The following is a 20,607-nucleotide window of genomic DNA, read 5'->3' as shown; positions in this document are numbered from 1 at the left end:
GTGGGGAAACACACATGGATGTTTTGGGGGCCAAAGGGAGACGCAAGACGCTCCCTGCTTCCTCCAGGGTCCCGTCTGACTGAGAACCCGAGGACAGGATGAGCCGAGCCGGCAGCTGAGGGCATTTTCCCCGGCCACTTATACGGGGCCGGGAGCATCCCAGGCCGGAGCGAAGAAAGGGGGAAATCTCCAGAAAGCCCCGCTTCTGTCCCCGGGCAGTGGCAGGCAGCGACCGCTCACTCCCTTTCTCCCTCCCTTGCAGCTCATGGAAGCAATTCAGAAGCAAGAAGAGATCAACTTCCGCTTGCAGGATTACATTGACAGGATCATCGTGGCCATCATGGAGACGAATCCCTCCATCCTGGAAGTGAAGTAAGGGCGGCCGAGAGCCGCCGGCCGTTCGCTCGTCGATGGGTGTGGATTTGGTGCTCTGAGAGGATAAAGAGGGACTCGAAACGTCTTTGCTCTTGATGAAGGCACGGGGAAGCATCGCGTCAGATCGGTGGGTGAATTAGCCAGCGGACCAGGGAAAAAGAAAACCAGCAGCAAGGCTTTGTTGTCTGACTCCGTTATTTTGAAACCCTTCTGGTTTTGAAGGGTGAAAGGGAACCTGGAGAAGAAACAGGCAACGGACAGCTGGAGGAAGGACCTGTATCCGCCCCGCTACCCGTGAAGCTGGGAACTGTCCCGACAGCGTCGTCAGAGCCTCTGGCACGCAGGGTGAGAACAGGCACTGTAAGGAGAGGGTTTCTCTGAACCGCGGGATAACGGGACGGAGAAGGAAGCAGCGGCGCTGACGTTTTCCCTTGCTGCCCTGTCCAGCCCCGGTATCTGCTTTGCCAAAGTGTCCCCGACACACTCACTCACTGGGGCAGATCTGGGAAAGAGGGAAACGCGTCTCGGACTTGTAGAGGTTGTGTTTGTTTGGGTTTGGGTTTTGGTTTTTTTTTAAATTAACTTAATGCAAATGTCCTCATTCAGCTGGCGCAGTTAATCCTCGCCCTGCCGCTTCTGCTTGGGAAGGGGTTGCGTGCAGAGAGCTCGCTGGCTCCTCTCGCGCTTGCCGGTGGCAGGAGAAGGCAGGGGAGCGGCCGGTTTTGGGACAGGGCGTTAAGCGCACTTTGTCACCTGCCTCCTTATTTATTTTTGCTGTCCGTGGCTCGCTACCGTCGGCACACCTCGGTGTTCGCGGCTCTGCTGTCCTCCTCCCGGCTCTTCTGCCGACCGCTTTGCGGGGTCTCCGGGTGTCTGTCGAGCCGAGCCGGCTCTGGGAGGAGAGATCCCCTCGGCCCCAGCCGCAGACATGCAGGTGCTGCCCGTCCGGCCTGCAGGGACCGACCCTTCACCTTGCGCTGGAGCCTGGTCCTGGCCGCCTCTCCCCACGCTGGCCCGGCACGGGGGCACGCAGCGGAGAGGGCTGAGCTCTCCGCATTGCCTCCCGAGGTCCCTTGGCCTGGGGACGGCGGCCCGTGCCCTTCCCACCTCGGAGCAGGGCTCTGCTGGTGATAGCCGCAGTCCTGGAGGGAGAGCCCGCTCCGGCCGCCTTTCCCCGCCGTCTGCCTGTGCTGCGGCAGGGGATGGAGCGGCCCCTCTCGTTTTTCAAGCCCTGGCGATCAGCCTTGGGCTGAAATCTCGGTGCCGTTGGGGAGAGGAGACCTGAGAATACAAGAGCAGCTCCCTGGGAAAACAAAAGCCATGTTTACATCAGACAGCTTTTGGCTTGCTGGCACAAGCGGCCGTGGCGTAGCGTGACCGACCGCTTTAACCGACCTGCTCCTGCCTGGCTCCAGGAGGAGAGCGCCAGCGGGCTCCCAAGGATCCAGCTTCACGTAGCGCGTCGGGCCCCAAAAAGCGGTTCTTCGTCCTGCTCGTCAGGTTTTAGAAATGCCACAGCGGCCTGAGAGCAGAAGCCACAGCGATCCCTTGGCCGCCGGCAGCGGGGGGCGGGGGGGGGTTTGCCTGCTCCTCCCCAAAACACTTCCACGCACACGGCACACCTCTCCTCCCACGCTGGCGCGGTGGCAGAGCACCCAGCTCACCATTTGTCCCCGGAGGGTGCCGCTGGCCGGGAGAGGTGGCAGCCGCCACAGCCTTAGTCCCTGCTTGGGGTGGGGGGGTCCCCGGTGGTCCCGGGGCAAGCGGCTGAGACTCGGAGCCGGCCCAACCGCCGCCGTCGTGACCTTCCCTCTCCCACCCCCTCTTCAAACGCATCGCCTCTGGGTGCTCCAACCCCCCCCCCCCGCCGTGGCCTTGTGCGAGGTGCAGCGGGGCGAGCCCCAAAAAACCTTGGGGGGGTGGGGAGGGGGGCACCCAGCGCTCCTGCACCCACCCCGTCCCGTCCACCCGGCCCTCCCCGGCATCCACTCCCCTCCCTGCCCCGAGTCCGCGGGAAGAAGCCACGTAATGTACATTTCCAGAGAAGCTTCGGGTGTAAATCAGTGTATACTTGGAGAGGGAAAATTTTTCTATCTTGTAGAGTAGGTATTTTTATAGAACGAAGGTTGATCATTTTTTTAATACTTTAAAGAAGAGAGAAATGTATGTGTATACACAAAAGCATATATATATATATATGTATAAATATATAAATATCGGAGATCTGCCTTTCTCGACTTGGGATCATGGATCCCCAGTTCAAACAATCGTCTTTTTTCCTGTCGCTCACAAAGAGGTACTGTAACTGTAAATAAGCACCGGGAAAAAGTTTTAAGCAAACAAAGCACTGACTTGCACATTCACCATGCTTTAAGGTCCCTATGAAAAAAAAGAAAAAGAAAAAAAAAGAAAAAAAAAAGGAAAACAACAAAAACTGTACTTCTCAAAAATGTTCCTTTTTCCCCACCGGTATGTGAAGGAAGTCCCAAAAAAAAGAGGCAAAAACAGTATTGTCTTAAATGATGTATCGATTCTTGTCAGATTAAAAGCTGTTACTATTCCTGCCCAGAGATTTTCTTTCTGCAGGGGCATCTCTGAGCATGGGAGCATCCCCAGCATCCCAGCGCCCGGATGGGCTCCCGCTGGGGCTGGGTGGGAGTGGAAATGTCCCTGCCCTGAAGAGTGCCCTGGTTTTGGGGGGGGGGGGGGAGGCTGCACCCGGCTGGTCCCAGAGGTTCCGAGGTCAAAAGGAGCCAAAACCTCCCCAGGGACCCTGCGGGGGGACTTGCCCTTCGCTGCCCGGGTGGGGTGAGGGACCTTCGGAGGTGGCTTCGTGTGTGTGTGTGTGTGTGTCCCCAGGGTGTCCCGCTGCTCTGGAGGGTTTGGGGGGGTCTGCGACAGCACCAGCCTGGGGGTCTGCTCCAGGGGAGGACACGGCGGCTTTCCCTTTTCTATCCTGGGCTAAACCCCTCGGCTGCTCTGAACCGCTCTAAAAAATAATCCCTTAAACACCAACCCAGCCTGCTGAGCCGCTCCACGCCCCTGTAAGCTTCCCTCCACCTCCTCCCAGCCCCTGTAAGCTGCCCCAAAGGGCTCTGAGGTGCAAAATACCCTCTCAGCTCCTGGAGCACCCGGTGCTGCTGCAAAAAAACTCTGCATGCCTCTAACACGCTCCGAGCTCCTCTCTAAAACACCCCGAATTATTTTAAACCGCTCCACGCTCCTCCGAGCAGCGCCGAGGTGCTCCGGAACGTCCCCGAGGTGCTCTGAAACACCTCCGTAGCGCTCTGAACGGCTCTGCGCCCCTCCGAGCAGCTCTAGCCTTGCACCAAGATTTCTCTAAACGCAGCTAAAATTTTTTCCCAAAATCTCAACCTCCAACGGTGTGAAGCTGCTCTAGAAATCGGGTAAGAAAACGTCGCCGGGGGTGCTGGCGCGGTGCTGGGTCGCTTCAAGGAGCTCTAAACCACCTCTGAAGAGCTCGGAGCTCTGGAAGGACGGACCTTGAAGCACTTGAATTGCTCAAATAGCTCTGGGGCTCCTTAAACCAGCCCTAAAAAAGCACCAAGATGCTAAAACTGCTTGGAGCAGCTCGAAGTAGCTCTTCAAGTCCTCTAAACTCTTCTGAAACTCCTTGAAATAGCTCAAAATGGGTCATAAAAAAGGCCTTGCGGCAGCTCCGAAGTGCTCTGAGCCTCTTCTGCGTGGCGGTGAAAAGCCTCAAGTGCTCTAACACCCTCCGAAAGGCCCCTGAAACTCCTCCGGCCCTTTCCAATGTACCTCTCAACAGCGTTAAAACTTCTCCGTAACGTCTCTGAACTTCTCCAAACGGCCGAAACCACCCGAAACCCTCTCCGAACGACACCGAAGAGGCATAACGAACACCGAAACAGCTCCGTGCTGCTCCAAAGCTGCTCTAAAACTCATCAGAAAATATTTGTAGCCGCTCGGAAGCGCTCAAGCTTTTCTGCACGTCCTCTGGAAAGGTCTAAATGTCTTGAAACCTCTCCAGTCTCTTCTAAGTTGCTCCAGAAAAGCCCGAAAGGATTTCCGCATCCCTCTGCTCTTCCACAGCACGGCGGGGGCTCAGCGCCACGCTAACGAGTCTCTGAGCAGCTGCGGGCAGCTCCCAGTTATTTATTATAAAAAAAAAAATTGAATGCATTCAAATAAATATATTTCCAATAGGGTTAGAGATCTGTGGAGCTTTTGGAGCTCCAAAACTCCTTCGGGGAAGCTTGAGCTGCTTCTGAAACGCTGCTCCAAACACCGCTGAAGAGCTCCAGCTTCTCCCTTCGTTACCGCGGGATGCTCCGGCCGCAGTCGGGGGAAACCAGCGGGCACCAAGCGTTGAGTCGGACCCTGGTCATGGTGCCTGGGGCACCAGCCGCCCCGCGTGGGGACCCGGAGCCTCCCCGCTCCTCTGGGCCTTGACGGCAGGAGCACAGCGCTCGGCGCTTGCAGCCCCAGGGTGGGCAATGGGTGCTCTGCCGGTACGGAGCACCCAGCCCGGCTCCCTGCCACCCTCCGGTCCCTGCGACCCACCTTGGTGGGTTTGTCGCTGCACCCGCGCGAGCCACGACAGGACGAAGCTGCGGGGAGAGCGGAGCTGCCCTTTCCCAGCTCGCCCTGGATCCGGCCCTTGCCCGACGTGACCCCAAGGGCGGCGGCACCCAAAAACCACAGGGCGGGTGGTGAGACCCCATCCAGACCCTTCCCCAGGGAGCCAGCGGGCACCTCCAAACACCCCCAAACCCTGGCCACGACCAGGGCCACCGCGGCCGTGTCCCGCATCCCCGGGCGAGGACGCCGCACCGGGGCCGGATCCGGCAGCACCCCATGGGGCTGGGGCCCGGCTGCGCCCCCCGCCCCGGCCCAGCGCAGGAATGTGCTCCAGCCGCCGGGTGTTCGCTCGGGGCCGGGCGGCTGGAGGGTGGTGAAGAGCGGAGCTTGCGCTGCGGGACGCCTGCTTGGAGAAGGGATTTCCAGCTCCTTCCCCTTCCACATCTGCTGCCGATCCCGGGCTGGGGCTGGGACGGGGCTCACCCTTGGCAGCCGGGGTGGAAGGGGGATGGATGGTGCCCCCCCCCCCCATCCTGAGCATCCCGTGGGGCTAAGGGGGGGCAGCCCCAGTGCAGGCAGGCCCACCCGGGGTGCTCGCGGGGAGCGCGGAGCCCTGCAGCCGGTCCCCAGGGATGCTCCGGCGTGGGACACGGCCCCTGGCAGGGACAGCTACACCCAGACTCCCGGGGCCAACGCTCACACACCCACCCGGGAGGAACCCACAGGCACCTGCCTGCACCAGCGTGTTTTTCTCCTCTTCCTCCAAGCTGGAAAGCCCTGGGGGAGCAAGGCCTGCGGGGCGCAGCCTGCTCGGGACCCCCCCCAGCCCGCCCGGGCCCCCCCAGCCACGGTGGGGACACAGGCAGCACCCACAGCGAGCAGGAGCGAGGTAGAAGCCGGGTGCACCCCTGGCAGGGGGAGCGCCGTGGGGGGGACACGCAGGGAACCCCCTGGCTTGCCCTGGCCGTGGGGTCCCCAGCTCGGGGCATCGCTGCCAGCCTCCGCAGGGCTGCGGGGGGAGGGAGGGCGGGCACCCCCCGCCCTGTCCCCGCCTGTCCCCGGCCGCTGTGGAGCCGAGCCGCTCGGGGCGGCGGGGGGCAGCGGACACGGAGCAGTGGGGCCCGTGGGAGGGGGCTGGCGGCGGGGCCGGGCCCGGGGAGCCGGGGAGGGGGGGGAAGGGGGGGGTGGGGGTGTCCGGCCGGGGCGGGGGCGCGAGCAGCACCTCCCCCCTCCCCCCTCCCCTCCCTCCTCCCTCCCCTCCCCCCCGCCGGTCCCCTCCTCCTTCCCCTCCCCGCCGAGGGCAGCCGGCGCCGTCCCGTCCCGTCCCGGGGCTCGGCGGGCTCAGCCGCGGCTCCGCTCCGCTCCGCTCCCCCCGCCCCGGCGCTGCCGTCGCCTCCCCCCCATGCGGGTGTCCCGAGTGGGCGGCAGCCGCCGGCCCCCCCCGCCCCGGCATGGCCCGGCTCTCCGTCAAGGAGCACCTGGACGGGATCCTCAACGACTTCGAAGGTGCGGCCGGGGCTGCGGGACCCCCCCCCCCCCACACACACACCCACCCCCACCCACGGGTGACCTCTGGGGGCTGCGAGACCCCCACCCGGGACTGGGTATCGGGGGGGGGGGGGGGATGGGATGCTGCTGGGGCTGGGCGTCTTGGGGGGGATGGGATGTCCCCCGGGGGCTGAGCATCGTGGGGGGCTGCCGTCGCCCTCCTTGGTGGCCGGGTATCGTGGGGGGATGCCCCACGGGGGCTGCGCATCGTGGGATGGGGTACCCCCCAGGGTCTGGGCATCGTGGGGGGCTGCGTCCCCGTCGTCGTCCCCTCCCTCCCCCTGGAGCTGGCTACCGTGGGGAGGATGTCCCCGGGGGTTGCGCATCGTGGGGGGCTGCTCTCCCCACGCACCCCCTTCGGGGGCTGCGCACGGGGGGGTGCGTCCCGCGGGGGGGGGGGGGGGGTCGTTGGGTTGTGCCCGACGGGGCGCACCCTCAGGGGGAGCCTGGCGTGGGGAGGGGGTGCGGGGGGGGATGGCGGGGGGTGCTGGGGGGGGGGGGGGCACTGCAAGACGCTCCAGAGAGGGCGGGGGGTGCGTGTGTGCACTCCCCCCTCCGTGTTCGCGTGTGGGCACCCCCCGCGTGTGGATGCTTCCAGCCGCGGCTGCGCTCCCCGCCCGCTCCGCCCGGGGGGGGCCGGGGGCTGCCGAGGGGCCGGGAGCCGCGTCCCGCCGCGCTGCCCCCGGGGGGGGCCGGGCCGCAGGAGGCAGCGGGACGGGGCTGCGGTTCTCCTGCCCGCGATCGTCCCCGGCCGCTTCCCGGAGGCCGCGGCGGGAGGCGGGGGGGGGCGGGCGGCGAAACCCGACCCCGGGGCTGCTGCTGCCCTCGCCGGGGAGGAATGTGTGCACCTACCCCGGGCACCTTAACCCCGCCGCTGCCGGGCCGCCCCCACCCCCTGCACCCCCCCCCACGACCCCTGCCACCCCCCCGCCTCCCTCGCCAGCCCCCCAAGCCCCCTGTCCCACCCCCACCCCCCCCCACCCTGCATCCCCCGGCGCTGCTCCCCCCGCTCTGCCCATCGCTCTGGGGACGGTCGGGGCAGCCACCGCGGTGGGTGAGGACACGACCCCTAACCAGGGGCAGGGTTGGGGTGAAAGGAAGCGTTTTGGCGTGTCCCCGGCAGTGCCGAAGCGGTGAGATGGATGCGGGGAGGGGGCCGCCATCCCTGTGTCCCCATGGCCCCCGGCAGTGGAGCAGGGCAGGACCAGCTGGAGGAATACCTGCCCGGAGGAGAGCTGTTATTAGCAGCACCCGCGCCCCGGCCCCTGACCCCTGCCCAGCCCCGGGCGCAGGAGCGAGCTGGGGAGGGGATGGGGACGGGACCCCCACCGCCCCGCTGCCCCCGGGGCTGCCGGCACCGTGGCCAAGCCAGGGCGGCAGCCCCGGGGCTGAGGAAGAGGAGGGCGAGGGTGGCCTCGTGCTGGCGGATGCCATGCTGGGGCAGGCCGGTGCATGTGCCGGCGTGGCTTGGCAGCGGGGCACGGCGGGGGCGAGGAAGGCTGCCCGGCGGGGGCCTGGGCCCCCCGCGCTGTCCCAGGAGCCGGGCAACCAGCTGCTGGCACCAAACGGAACGTGGCTCCCGGGGGGGGGCCCGGTGCTGCGGCGGGAGGGAGAGAGGGAGGGGATGGCTGCCCGGTAAAGGTGCTTCCTGCCGGCGGGGGCTCCGGGTGGGGGGTCCCGGCTGCTCAGACCTGCCGTGGCAGTGCCCAGCCGGCCGCGATGCCCAGGGATGCCCCCCACCGCTGCCAAGGCGGTCACGGAGCCAGGCGCTGCGGTGCCCACGGGGTGGCATGGAGGGGTGTGTCCCCATGTGGGGGGGCACGTTCATACCAACAGCAGCCCCGGGGCCATGCAAAGCCACATGGGAGGCACGGCTGCAGCTTCCCACGTGGACTGTGACGTTACTGCTGCACGTAGCAACCGCTCCGGCCTGCCTCGCCATCAGTAGGCTTCAGGGTTAATGCCCTATGAGGGGGCAGGAATGCTTCCAGCATGGCTGTTTGGATGGATGCAGGGGGAGAGGGTCGGGCGGGGGGATCCGGTTACTCGGGACCAGATTTCTTACAGGGGGAATAAAGCAGGCAGTGTGCTGCATGGGGAGCCGGCGGCACCGGCCGGGCGCAGATAAACCGCGGGGAGCGATGATAAAAACTGCGGTGAACAATGTGGCGGGGTCGCGGGGCCGCCGGTGCCGAGCTGGTTTCTCATGCAGGACGGGCTCACACGCGGCCCTTTGGCACCCGGCTGCCCGGGGCGCACCTCTGGGTGCTGGCACAGTGCGGCGCGGCACAGCCGGGGGTCTATGCGTGGGGGGAGGCCGTGGGGTTGGCTGGGGAGGGGGCAGAGCCCCGCGGGTGCCATCGGGTGCTGCTCTCACGCCAGTCTGTCTCCCTCTCTGTCCCCAGCACTCAAGAAGTCGTTTGAGGTGGAGGATGGGGACGAGGCGCCCGGCTCCCCACCGGTGTCCCCGCTGCCCTCGGGCACCAGCGAACGCCACCGGCCGCTGCAGCCCGGCCACCCGCCCCGCTCGGGCACCGCCGCCGGCCCCAGCCCGGTTCCCAGCCCCGTGCTGCACAGCCGGCTCAGCACCAGCCTCTCTGCCAGCCGAGCCAACGGCAGCGGCGTTGCCCGCGTAGCCTCCTTCCAGACCCGCCAGGGCTTCACCACAGGGCCGGGCAGCGACGGCGAGAGCCTCCGCAGCTCATCCTCCAGCCTGGAGAGCCCCGCGCTCCCCCAGCCGCTGGGCACCCCCCCGGCTGCCGGCCCTGGCCTGAAGAAGGTCCCGTCCCACGGCAGCGTCTTCCCGGCAGAGCTGGAGCATCCTCTCCGAGGGGTCGCCGCCAGCCACGGCTCGCTGCCGGCGCTGGACCTGCACATCGCCGAGGAGCCGGGGATGGGGACCCCTCCGCCGGACCCCCCGCCGTGGGACACCCGGAACCGGGCAACCCAGCCCCGTGCCCGCCAGCCTTCCTCCTCCTCCTCCTCCTCCTCCCTGGCCCCGTGCGATGGCACCGAGGCGGCCCCGGGGCTGCCCACGCTCCCCGAGGGGCCAGGGGGGCGGCTGCCAGGGGGGTGGGACGTGGTCCCCCGCGCGCTGCCCCGGCCCCAGCTGAGGGTCAGCCTGGGGTCCAGCCCCGGCCCGGCCTGCCGGCCCCCACCGCTCCCCCAGGGCCAAGGGGGGGCAGCCCCGGCCCCCGCCACCCCCTGCCCGGGGAGGGCCGAGCGGCTGCCGCTGCCACCGGCCTCCCAGCCCACCCCATTCAAGCTGGTGTCCCAGCCGCAGACGGTGCAAGTGAGCTCCCAGCCCACCTTCCTCGGGGGGCTGGTGCTGGTGCCGGCCCTGGGGACCCCGGCAATGCCCGGTGGAGCCGGGGCGAACCCCCTCAGCGCTGGGCTGGAGGGGCCGAGGGGACCCTGCGTGGCGGCAGCAGCGGCTCCCAGCGAGGCTGCGATGACGCCGGAGCACGGTAGGACTCGCTCCTGTCCCCTCTCCCCACTGGGACCCCTTCGCTGGGCGCGGCGTTGCCAAACCCCCCCCGCCCCCCGTGAGCCCTGCTGCCTTGAGCCACCCTGGCGCTGCCGATGCTGGAGAGGGTGTTGATGCGGGGCCGCGGGGAAGCTGGGGACAACTCGGCCAGGCTGAGCCCCGCCAGCTCCCCGCTTCCTCCCCACCGGTGCCGGGGGGGCCACGGGGCATTGGATGCCGCCTGGCACGGCGCACAGCGTGTAGCGGTGGGGGGGCTGTACGGCGTGGAGCTGAGCGCGGCGCTGGCAGGGCTCCCGTCCCACCCAGCCCCAGGGTGCCTGGCGAGCTTCCCGCACCGCCCCGGCGCTAATTGTTTTCCCCGGCGTGGGGAAACAGGTCGGGACACATGTGCCCCATCCGTCCTCGGCAGCGCCGAGCGCCGGGGCCCCGCGCGTGCCGGCTATTGCCACGATCTTGTCCCGCATCCAGCGCTTTCTTCCCCTCTCGTCCCTCCTTGCCTTGGCACGGGGTTGGATCCTGTTCCTCCCTTCCCGCGGGGGCAGAGGAAGTGGCGGGGGGCCAAGGTGCGCTCGGGCGTGCTCGGCGCACGCCTCGTGCCGCGGGGAGGACGTGGGGCTCCCCGGCACAGCCGTGCCCCCGGCTCCCACCGCGCTGGTGCAGGCACCGCCGAGCCCGTGCCCCGTCCCCAGGCGTGGGGCGGGGGACCCCCGCTGTCCCCCCCTTCCCGGCAGCTGCTCCGGGGAAGGCCGGAGGGCGCCGGGGTGGCCGGGAGACGGCTGCCGCCGCTGGTGCTCCCTGTTTAGGTGCTTGGGGCTCATTGCCCGTCTCGCAGGGGTGTCATGAGAGCCGCCGTCGCCGGGCTCTAAGTACTGACGCCGGTGAAGGCATCCATACATCTGCTCCGGGCTGGGGTGAATCATCCCCCTGCAATGCCAGTGGCCGCGCTGCCCAGCCGGCCCGGCTGCCCCGGCACTGCCTGCGGTGCTGGCCGGCGCGGAGAGGACGGTGCTCGGCGCTGAGCCGGGGTGATGGGGACGCAGCGGGGACGGTGCTCGGCGCTGAGCCGGCTGACGGGGACACGGGGTGACGGTGCTTGGGACCGCGCAGGGGTTTGGCAGGGTGGCCGAGCGCGGCGTGCCAAGGCTGCGGAGCGGGGCGCGAGCCAGCAGGCAGCGCGTGGGCACCGGCTGCCCTGCAGATGGCACGGGACTGGCAGGCGCTGCCCTGGGCACAGCGGTTCTGCCAGGAAGAGGTGGGGACGCGCCGTTTCCTCTCGCGGGAGGCCCCCGCAGCCCCCAGCCGGTGGCACCCGTGGGTGGCTGTGGGGTGGCGTGGCACGCGCGGTCCCGAGCCCCGTGGGAGGAAGCACCAGGCGAGCCGGCGGCCGCCGCGTTTCACTTCCACTCCGAGCGAGCGCCCGGGTCACCCACGCAGGGCCTCGGGCGAGGAGGAGGAGGAGGAGGAGTGGAGGAGGAGCCGTGGGCTGCAGCCGCCCTCCCCGCCTTGCACCCCAGGAGCCATTTGGCCCCGGTGACCAGCTCTCAGCGGCAGCAGCCCCGGCTCCGGCCGGCTCACCCAGGTAGGGATGGCCGTGGTGGCAGCGGGCAGGGTGGCGTGCGGGCAGGGGGGTGCAGCTGCCGGGGCAGGGTGAGCCCCCCCCGGTCCCCAGCGGGCGGGCGGTGCCGCAGGGTGCGCAGTTTCGCCCAATGGTTCACTTCTGCTTCTGCTCACCGCTGGCTCCCGGCGGCCCCCAGCCCTGTGCCGTGGCTCCCGCCTGCGGCGCGGCCAGCTAGGCAGGCTGGCTCCAGGTCCGGCCACCGACGGGGATTGTCGCCATCGTCCCCTGGGGTTGTGCTCGGTGCCGGTGTTTCTGGGTCATGCTTGGCCGGGTGGGTAGAGCCACGGTGGGCGCCTTGCCGGCGTGGTGAGCACCTCTCCCTCCGCATCCCCCAAATCCTCCATCCCTTTGTCGGAGGGGCCGGTCTTCCTCGTGCCCACCGATCTGGAGCCACACGCTGCCCAGCTGGTGCGCTCCCCGGCCAAGGCGATGCCCGGTTTGCCGTGACGGCAAGCAGCCGGGCCAGGAGCTCCTCTCCCGGCTCATCCTTTCCCAGCGCCCTCCGCCCCTGGAGCCTTATTACAGGCTTCCCCGGGGAACCGGCCAATTAGCCCCGCATCAGTAATTAAATCCATGGAGGAGACCACGGACCCGGGATTACTCGTCCCTGCCTGGAAAATAAGAGCATCCTTAACAAGTCCTCGAACAGGTCTGGCTGCAGGAGCCATTAGCCCGGGAGGCGCGCGGTGATGCCGAAGAGCTTCCACGCGGCTGCCCAGATGCCGGCCATCGCCGACGGGTCTTTTCGGCACCAAGGGCAGGGACGCCGGGGGCTCCGGCCCCACGGGGAGGTGGTTGTGGGTGCGGCACCCGGCGCCGCCACGCGCCCCCCCAGCTCCACCCGCCGCCCCCTCCGGCTGTTTGTGTCTGCTCGGCGGTGCTGCTGGCACGGCACGAGGCAGTGGGCGACGGCTGAGCCCCTGCGTGGGTGCCGAGCCTCGGGGAGCACCCCAGGGAGGTGGGTGCAAGCATCATGCCTGCACCCTGCCCGTGGTGGCCGGTCACCCTGGGCGGCTCCAGGCAGCGGCCGCATCGCTCGGTTCTAGATCTGTCCTGGCACCCGCCGGGGGCTGGCAGGGCCCAGGGTGGGGGTGCAGGGCGGCTGGTGTCCCCCCGGAGCGGTCGTGGGCCCAGGTCAGCGTCCGGCGGGGTCCCCCCTCCCTGCCTGCCTGTCTGCCTGCGGAGCACCCCAGCTGTGCTGCGGCAGCACCCTGCCTGCCCTCAGCCCCCCCGCCCCGGGTGCCACCGCTGTCACCAGGAAGTCCCCAGCTGTTTGGCCACTTTGGAGGAACACCCCGACCCGTGGGCGCAGGGGAAGCTGGGACACGCGGTGCTGTTGTCCCCAACCCCGCCACCCTGCCCGGGCATCGCTGCCCGGCCACCCTCCTGCCGTCGCCCTGGCGAGGCGGTGGGTTTGCACCCACCGGTGGGCGCAGGGTGGTGGGTGTATTGTGTGTCGTCGTTCCCCCCCCCGCCCCAGCCAGGATGCTTTTGCTGTGGGAACGGGCACGTTGGGCTCCATCATCTCCTGGCCCCTCCGGGCTGGCTCAGGCCACGTGTCCCTCGTCCCCAGGCAGCGTGGCGCCTGGCCGCAGCCTCGGCAGGGCGGCTTGGCTCCTTCGGCAGCCTCGGCCATCGGCAAGCTGCCGCGCGAGCCTCGCCGACGCCAAGAACCGGCTGGCACATATGTGGCGGGCAGGGAGGCTGCGGCGTGGGGGGGACGCAGGCGCCGTGGGGCACTGCGGCAGCGGGGTGGGCGGCGGGGCCACCACCCCTCACCTTGCGCCGCTGGGCATGGGTGCTGCTGGGGGTGGGGCATGGTGCGGGGTGGTCCCCGGCACCGGGGAGCCGGTGGGTGCCAGCGGGGATGGTGCCCGCAGTCGAGCGCTCCCGCTCACCTTCGGTGCACCGCAGCCGCCCATGGGGGTGATGGATGCCATGGGGGGGGGGGGTACCCCTGTGATGCCATGGTGGGGGGGACACCCCTGTGCTGGGGTCCCCATCCACACCAGCCTGGCTGGAGGCCGAGCGGTGGCCGGGTGGGCACCTTCCCCACCGCGCCGGGCAACCGGCAAACTCGGCGCAGGGGCTTGGCTATGGCGGGGGGGGGGGGGGAAGGAGGGGGGGGCTGTGGGGGGGCGGGGAGGGAGGGGGTTGGGATATTGCCATGCTGGTCATGTGTGGGAGCGGCAGCTTCGCAGGAGCCGGGTTTGGTGCCAGCCGGGGGCTGGCGGAGGGGAGGGGGCCGGGCTGCGGCGCTGATGGGGATGGGGACGCTGATGGCGCCTGGGGGACCCCCCCCGACCGTAGCGGGGTGCTGAGCGAGGGCACGGCGGCGCTGAGGTAGGACCTGAACAATGGCTGTGCCGGGCAGCAGCAGCGGCAGCAGGAGGAGGAGGAGGAGGAAGAAAGGGCTTGGGGCCCCCCACGCTGCTGCACAAAGGGCTGGGGCGGGCGCGGGGCTCCGGTGGCCCCCAGGCTGGGACACGCTCCGGGCACGGCCCCCCCCAGCAAACCCTGCAGAGCCGGGGGCTGGGGGCTGCGCCGGTGCCTGCGGTGCCCATCCCCAGCACCCCCGGGGCCGCAGGCGGGTGCCCCTCACCCCAGCAGCAGCCGGTGCCTGGGTGCGATGTGGGGTGGCACATTGTGCCCGGAGCCCCCCGAGCGTGCCAGGGCCGGAGTGGGTGCCGCAGGAGGTGGCCTCGGCGTGGGTGGCAGTGTGGGCCGGGCGAAGGGTGCCGGTGGTGGCCGCGGTGCCTGATGTAACCACCTGACAGAGCAACCGGTGGCATCGCGGGGGACGGACGGGGCTGCCCGGTGGCACGGCCACCCCGAGGATGCTGCTACGGCACCTCCCTGTCCCCCTCCGCCTGCGGGGTGCTGGGGGGTTGGCGTGCCCCGTTGCCATGCCGAGCCTCACCGGCTGCCAGGAATGTGCCGGGGCTGCGTGCCCACCGGGCCGGCTGCTGCTGGGGCAACGGAGCCAGTGGATGGGGGGTGGGGGGGGGTGTCCGGGCTCACCCGCCTTTGCCCACCCATGCAGGGAGCAGCCTGGAGCCCGAGGAGCACAGCATGGAGCCGCCGGCCGTGCCGGAGGAGGAGACGCCCCTCACCGCGGCATCCGGCCCGGCGGGTTGCCAGCTCTTTGGTTATGTGGGAATCGAAGCCGTACTCGACCAGATGAAAATCAAAACCATGAAGACGGGCTTCGAGTTCAACATCATGGTTGTGGGTGAGTGCCGGGCCTGGGGTTTGCCCGTGGTTGGGGCAGGAATCCTGGCTCCGATGCCGCCGTGCCGGGGGAGATCATGCTTTTAAGGGATTTTAAGGGATTTAAGCAGCAATAAATAGAAGAGGAGCAACATCCTGTACCTGATAATATAGCGGTGCTGATGGGCAAGCTCATCCCAACCGCCGGGATGCTCCCAAATGCGTACCAAGATGTTATCACCTTGGGGAATAAATTTATTGGAGGGATAAACCGGAGTTATCCCAACCTCTGGGATGCTCCCAAATAGGTGCCGAGGTGTTATCGCCCTGGGGGAATTAATTTACCGTGGGGGGGAGATAAACCGGAGGTCTCTGCGTCCCCGCAGGGCAGAGCGGGCTGGGGAAGTCAACGATGGTGAACACCCTCTTCAAGTCCAAGGTGAGCCGCAAAGCCTCGCAGCCCGGCCAGGAGGAACGCATCCCTAAGACGGTGCAGCTGCAGTCTGTCACCCATGGTAAGGTCACCACCATGGGGTTCGTGTCCTGCCAACCATGGGGAGAAGCAGAGGACCGGAGGGGGGGTCTGAGGCCGCAGATGCGGCCTCAGACCCCCCCTCCGGTCCTCTGCTTCTCCCCAATGCTCGGTCCCCGCTGACCCACATCTCTGCCCCATAGTCATTGAGGAGAAGGGTGTGAAGATGAAGCTGACGGTGACGGACACGCCAGGTTTTGGGGACCAGATCAACAACGAGAACTGGTAGGACACAACCGGGTGCAGCATCTCGGCTTGGTGGGCGGCAATTTGGGGTGGGAGTTTGAACTCAGACGCCGTCCCACAACTCCTCACCCCCAGCTGGGACCCCATCATGAAATATATCAACGAGCAGTACGAGAGGTACCTACGTGAGGAGATCCTCATCACCCGCAAGAGGAAGATCCCGGACACCCGGGTCCATGGATGCGTCTACTTTGTCCCCCCCACGGGTCACTGGTGAGTGCTCAACACGCAGCACCCATGGGTGCTACCTGCTTGGTGGTGTGGATCACCCCGGGGTGATGGTGGTCCTTGGCAGGCTGCGCCCACTGGACCTGGAGTTCATGCGGCGGCTCAGTAAGATCGTCAACGTGGTGCCGGTGATCGCCAAAGCCGACACACTCACCTTGGAGGAACGGGCAGAGTTCAAGCAACGGGTGAGGGCAGGTCCCTGAGGGGGTCCCGGGGTGCCCCATGTCCCCCCCTCAACCCCAGCTCAAGCCCCATATCCCACAGATCCAGGAGGACCTGAAGACCCACGCCATCAGTGTGTACCCGCAGGAGGACTTCGACCAGGACCCAGATGACAGGGCGCTGAACGACAGGATTCGGGTGGGTGCCGGGATGCTGGGATTGGGGGTGCTGGCCTCTGGGGACCACGGCGGTGGAGAGAGACCCCCGGGGGAGCCCAGCAGCACCCCGGGGTGAGCGCGCTCCTCCGCGCCCACAGGAGAAGATCCCCTTCGCCGTGGTGGGGGCGGACCAGGAGCACCAGGTGAACGGCAAGCGGGTGCTGGGCCGCAAGACCAAGTGGGGCATCATTGAAGGTGAGCGGAGCCCCTTGCACCCCCAGCCCTCCCCAGGTACGGGAGGGGGTGTCCAACGCCCGTGAGGAGCAACACCCATGGGTGCATCCTTGCCTGAGGGGGTGCTGAGCAGGGGGCGGGCAGCGTGGAGCTGTGCCGGTGCTCCGGCGGTACCCGGAGCCTGCCAGGATGCGCTGCCCAGGCACCCCTCCGCTGCCGTGCCCTCCTGCCTGCACCCTGCCAGCCCCACTGCCCGCTCTGCCTTGCCTTGCAGTGGAGAATCCGGCACACTGCGAGTTCCCCCTCCTGCGGGACCTGCTGATCCGGTGAGCGGGGGACGGGGCGGGGGGCGCTGGCACCCTACGGAGGGGACGGCGGGGTTGGGGGGGGACGGCGACTTGACGCCCTTCCTCCCCGCTGCCAGGTCCCACCTGCAGGACCTGAAGGACATCACCCACAACGTCCATTACGAGAGCTACCGCGTGCGGCGGCTGAACGAGAGCAACCGGCCGGCGCTGAGCCCCCTCAACGGGCCGCCCGGCAAGGGCGAGGGCGGCAACGACCTCTGAGCCGCCGTGTCCCTGTCCCCCCCCCGCCCCCCCGCAGCCACTGCTGGACCCCGTGGCAGTGCCCGTCCCCTGCCCAGCAGTGGCTGTGCCCAGACCCTGCCTGGGCCGAGGAGCCCTCGCTGGTTTGGGGCGAGGAGCCCCCCCGGGAGTGCCGGGCTGCCCCCGGGTTGGGCCCCCAGGTCCCTCGTACCCAGGCTCCGCCACCGGCACAGACCCCCTGGACCCTGCGCGACATTAAAGGTCAACCCAGAGCCTTCAGCCTTCACCATCATCATCCTCCTGCTGGACTCCTCGCTTCTGATGTGCCACCACCCTCCTGTGCTGCTCCGGCCGTTGGGGCCGTGGGGCGAGACACCCCCCAACCGCCACCACCACCAGTGCTGCCGGGGTGCCGGTGCCAGCACCGGCCAGGCGCCCTGCGGAAGCGGCGGTGCTGCCGGCAGGGTGCTGGTGGTGCCGTGGCTGGCCGGGGCGGGTAGGGTGCGGGTCCCCTCCCCACCGTCACCGTACCCGCCCTGCCCAGCGATGGCAGCTGGCGCAGCCGGACTTTGAGCCGCTTATCGGCTGGCGGAGGTGCCGGGAGGGGTGCGGAAGTGCCGCCCACAAGGGGTGTGTGTGTGGAGGGGGGGGGCTACACCCGGCTGCTCCCCACTGTGGTACCCCCCTGCCAGGGGCACCCGCCACTGGGTGCAGCCCCCCCAAGCCCCTTCGTCGGACCCCACGGGTGCTGCCCTGCTGGCTACCGGCCCCGGCGCGGCGTGGGGACGCAGGTGCCGAGGTGGCCCCCCCGCCCCCGGCACTCCAGGGGTGCCCGAAAGGCCCCTTTGTGCCCCCCCTCGAGGGCAGGGCCGGTGCGTGGTGATGGGATGGTGGCACATGGCGGCTCCCTGCCCCCCCCCTCCCCGCCCCGCCATGGCACTCGGCGTCACCGCAAGTGCCGGCACCCTTCGCCCGGCCCCGCGTTAATGATCCACCCACCCGCGCCACTGCCGCCGCCAGCCCCCAGCAACCGCCCCGGCGAGCCGTGCGTGGTGGCGGTGGCGGTGGCAGCAGAGCCGGGGGTCCTCGACACGGGCGGCTCGGGGGGGCCGGCGGCTCCCTGCCCCGCGCCCCACCCCTGCATCACGGCACCCAGATAAGAGTGGCTGCCGGCAGCACCCATTTCCCCAGCGTGCGGCGTGGGTGGGAGAGCCGGCCGGGACCATGGCTGTGGCGACAGTGAACCTCCGCGCTGTGACCTCCTGGGTGGGCATCACCCGGCTCTTTGCCGTCGTGTTGTCCTGCGTCGCCTTCAGCTTGGTGGCCTCCACGGGGGACTTCAAGAATACCTATGGGACGTGGTGCATGTTCACCTGGTGCTTCTGCTTCACCGTGACGCTGCTGGTGCTGGTGCTGGAGCTGCTGGAGCTCTACCCCAAGCTGCCGCTCTCCTGGGATGACTTCACCTCAGCTTTCTCCATGCTGGCGGCGTTGATGGTCTTCACCGCCTCGGTGGTCTTCCCCTCCATCTTCATCAGCAGCCCCTGCAGCGGCAGCAAGTGTGCCCGGCAGGCCGTGGCCACCACCGTCTCCTGCCTCTGCTTCCTCGCCTACGCCCTAGAGGTGGGGCTCACCCGCGCCAAGCCAGGGGACATCAGCAGCTTCCTCTCCACCGTGCCTGGGCTCCTCAAGGTCTTTGAAGCCTACGTGGCTTGTCTCATCTTCTCCTTGCTGGATACCTACAGTTCGAAAGCCGGTTTGCAGTGGTGCGTGGCCGTCTACTCTATCTGCTTCATCATCACCCTCCTCATCATCATCTTCACCATTGGCCGGTGCCTCTCCTACATGCCCTGCCCGCTGGAGAAGATGCTGGTGGGCTACAACGCCCTGGCCCTGCTGATGTACATCACCGCCACCATCCTCTGGCCCTTCTACAACTTCGAGAACCAGAGTCGCCCCAGCAACTGCGGCAGGGGCTGCTGGTGGGACAAGGCCCTGGGGGTCACCTTCCTCACCATCTTCAACCTCATCGCTTACTTGGTGGACCTGGTCTACTCCACCAGGATGGTCTTCATCAGGGCACCTTCCTAAGGGCTCTGGGTGGCCCCGATGGGGCGAGGGGTGGTGGGACGTGGCTGGGGGCCAGTGCCGGTGCTGGCATGGGGCTGCTGGTGGAGCTGAGGAAGAGGCCGGACGCCTCGGAAAGCTCCTTCTCTCCGTGCCGGAGCAGAGAGCCACGGGGTGCCACTGGGGGTGTGCTCGGCCTGGTGCCCCACGGCCTGCCCGGCAAGGGGGACCAGGGTGCCCCTGAAACCCTGGAGCTGGTGGGGGGGCTTTGGGATTAAATTGGGTCATTTTTCACTCCTTTCTGCGTCCTCTTTCTTCCCCTTCCTGGCTTTCGGCAGGGTCCTCCCCAGTGGCACGAGGGGCTCGGGGGTGAGAAACTGGGGGGGGACCCCGGCAGCAGCACGGGGAGGGGGGGCACCGGCCTTCAGCAAATCCTCTTTTTCTCCTCCTTGTTGACTCGCACCCGAGCGAAGCAGGGCATGACCAGGAAAAGCCCAACCCGGATGCCTTTGCCTTGGCACCGGCACAGGACCCTGCCGAACGGGTTCCCGAGGAATGCGGCTGCTGGGGGGAAGGCGGGGGCCGAGAGCCCGCCAGGTCCTCTGTCACCACCACCAGGTCCTCTGTCACCACCACCAGGTCCTCTGTCACCACCACCGTCACCCCAGCGGGAGCCCCGATGGGTTTGGTCCCAGCCACGCTGGCAGGAGCGGGTTTGGCATCCGCCGGTGCCGGTTGTTTTACCCGTTGGGGGTTGCCGGGGGCGGGGGGGGGCACACGGGGGAAGGGGGTGGCCGTCACCCGGTGCCACCAGAGCTGGGGGTGCTGAGGCGCGTTACCGGGAGGACGGCGGCACCGCAGGCGGGTATACCAGGAAGAAGGCGGCAGAGCGGTGCGGGCAGGGGAAGGTGTGCCCGGCAGGCAGAGCTCCCGGCACCGTGCTCCTGGATGTGGGACGGGCGTCCCACGGGGCATCCCGGCAGGTTTGGTGCCACCGTCCCCAGGCCACGCTGGTCACTCCACCTCTGCTTGCCCTGGCACTAGCCACAGCCTGGGGCCACCCCCGCCGCCTCGGGGCTCGCTGGGGCCATGGGCAGGCGTGACCCAGGGCCCATCCCCGCCGCCTCGGGGCTCGCTGGGGGTCACGGACCAGGGTCCCCGCCACCACGAGATGGCGCAGACCGGCTGCCGTGGCGGCTGCGCCGGGAGAAGGTGGCCAAAGAGCCCAGACCCAGCCTTGGGCGCTGCACGGCACCCATGGGTGCCGCGGTACCCGGGCGAGTGAGACCTCTGTGCCATGTGCCAGGGCCACCGCGGTGGGCGGGTCCCAGCACCGCTGGTGATGGCGACGCCACGGGCTGCAGGGCGGCCGGGTGGGCGTCCCCTTTGCCCACTCCATGTCCCCAAGGTGGTCATCACCCTCGACTGCGGCGCCCTGCCACCGAACGGGCTGCTCCTCTGCACCCCGGGGAAGCGAGGCCGGAGCGTGCCGTGGTGCCGCACTCGCACCGAGCAGCACCCGCCCGGCAGGGCCGCAGAATTTTTGGAGCAAATAAAGGGAAAACCGCACGGGCCGGGTGCAGCCCTGCCCAGCGCCCGAGCGCGGCTATTTTTAGTGCCCGGGTTGATTG

General features: G+C 68.3%; 3 protein-coding genes across 13 annotated transcripts in view; all 3 read left to right on the top strand.

Annotated features, from left to right (window-relative positions):
- RAB11FIP3 (RAB11 family interacting protein 3) overlaps positions 1-2,950 on the top strand; it is a 77,035-nt gene extending 74,085 nt beyond the window's left edge. For all 9 annotated transcript variants that reach the window (XM_075767132.1, XM_075767134.1, XM_075767133.1 and 6 more), the window contains one exon: positions 263-2,950. In XM_075767132.1, the coding sequence (XP_075623247.1) occupies positions 263-376 (114 nt within the window). In that variant the 3' untranslated portion in view covers positions 377-2,950. The remainder of the gene's footprint in view (positions 1-262) is intronic.
- A 3,275-nt stretch (positions 2,951-6,225) lies between these two features.
- SEPTIN12 (septin 12) lies at positions 6,226-19,270 on the top strand. 3 transcript variants are annotated; one of them, XM_075767632.1, is made up of 11 exons: positions 6,226-6,444; positions 8,892-9,953; positions 14,635-14,823; positions 15,188-15,316; positions 15,477-15,558; positions 15,655-15,792; positions 15,875-15,992; positions 16,072-16,167; positions 16,286-16,382; positions 16,636-16,687; positions 16,786-17,073. In XM_075767632.1, exons 1-11 carry the CDS (start codon positions 6,390-6,392, stop codon positions 16,928-16,930), a joined length of 2,163 nt encoding a protein of 720 aa, XP_075623747.1. In that variant the 5' UTR covers positions 6,226-6,389; the 3' UTR covers positions 16,931-17,073. The 3 variants fall into 3 exon arrangements, with proteins under 3 accessions (XP_075623747.1, XP_075623749.1, XP_075623748.1); XM_075767634.1 differs by lacking the exons at positions 6,226-6,444; positions 8,892-9,953 and adding an exon at positions 11,372-11,552 and having other exon boundaries at positions 16,786-17,067; XM_075767633.1 differs by lacking the exons at positions 6,226-6,444; positions 8,892-9,953 and adding an exon at positions 13,780-13,934 and having other exon boundaries at positions 16,786-19,270.
- On the top strand, positions 18,134-19,270 carry MYADM (myeloid associated differentiation marker). Its single transcript, XM_075767635.1, has one exon. It carries the CDS (start codon positions 18,134-18,136, stop codon positions 18,998-19,000), a length of 867 nt encoding a protein of 288 aa, XP_075623750.1. The 3' UTR covers positions 19,001-19,270.
- Positions 19,271-20,607: the final 1,337 nt, after the last annotated feature.

Source organism: Balearica regulorum, chromosome 15, assembly GCF_011004875.1.
Source record: "Balearica regulorum gibbericeps isolate bBalReg1 chromosome 15, bBalReg1.pri, whole genome shotgun sequence".
Classification (NCBI taxonomy): Eukaryota; Metazoa; Chordata; class Aves; order Gruiformes; family Gruidae; genus Balearica; species Balearica regulorum.
This window is presented reverse-complemented; position numbering and strand designations above follow the sequence as displayed.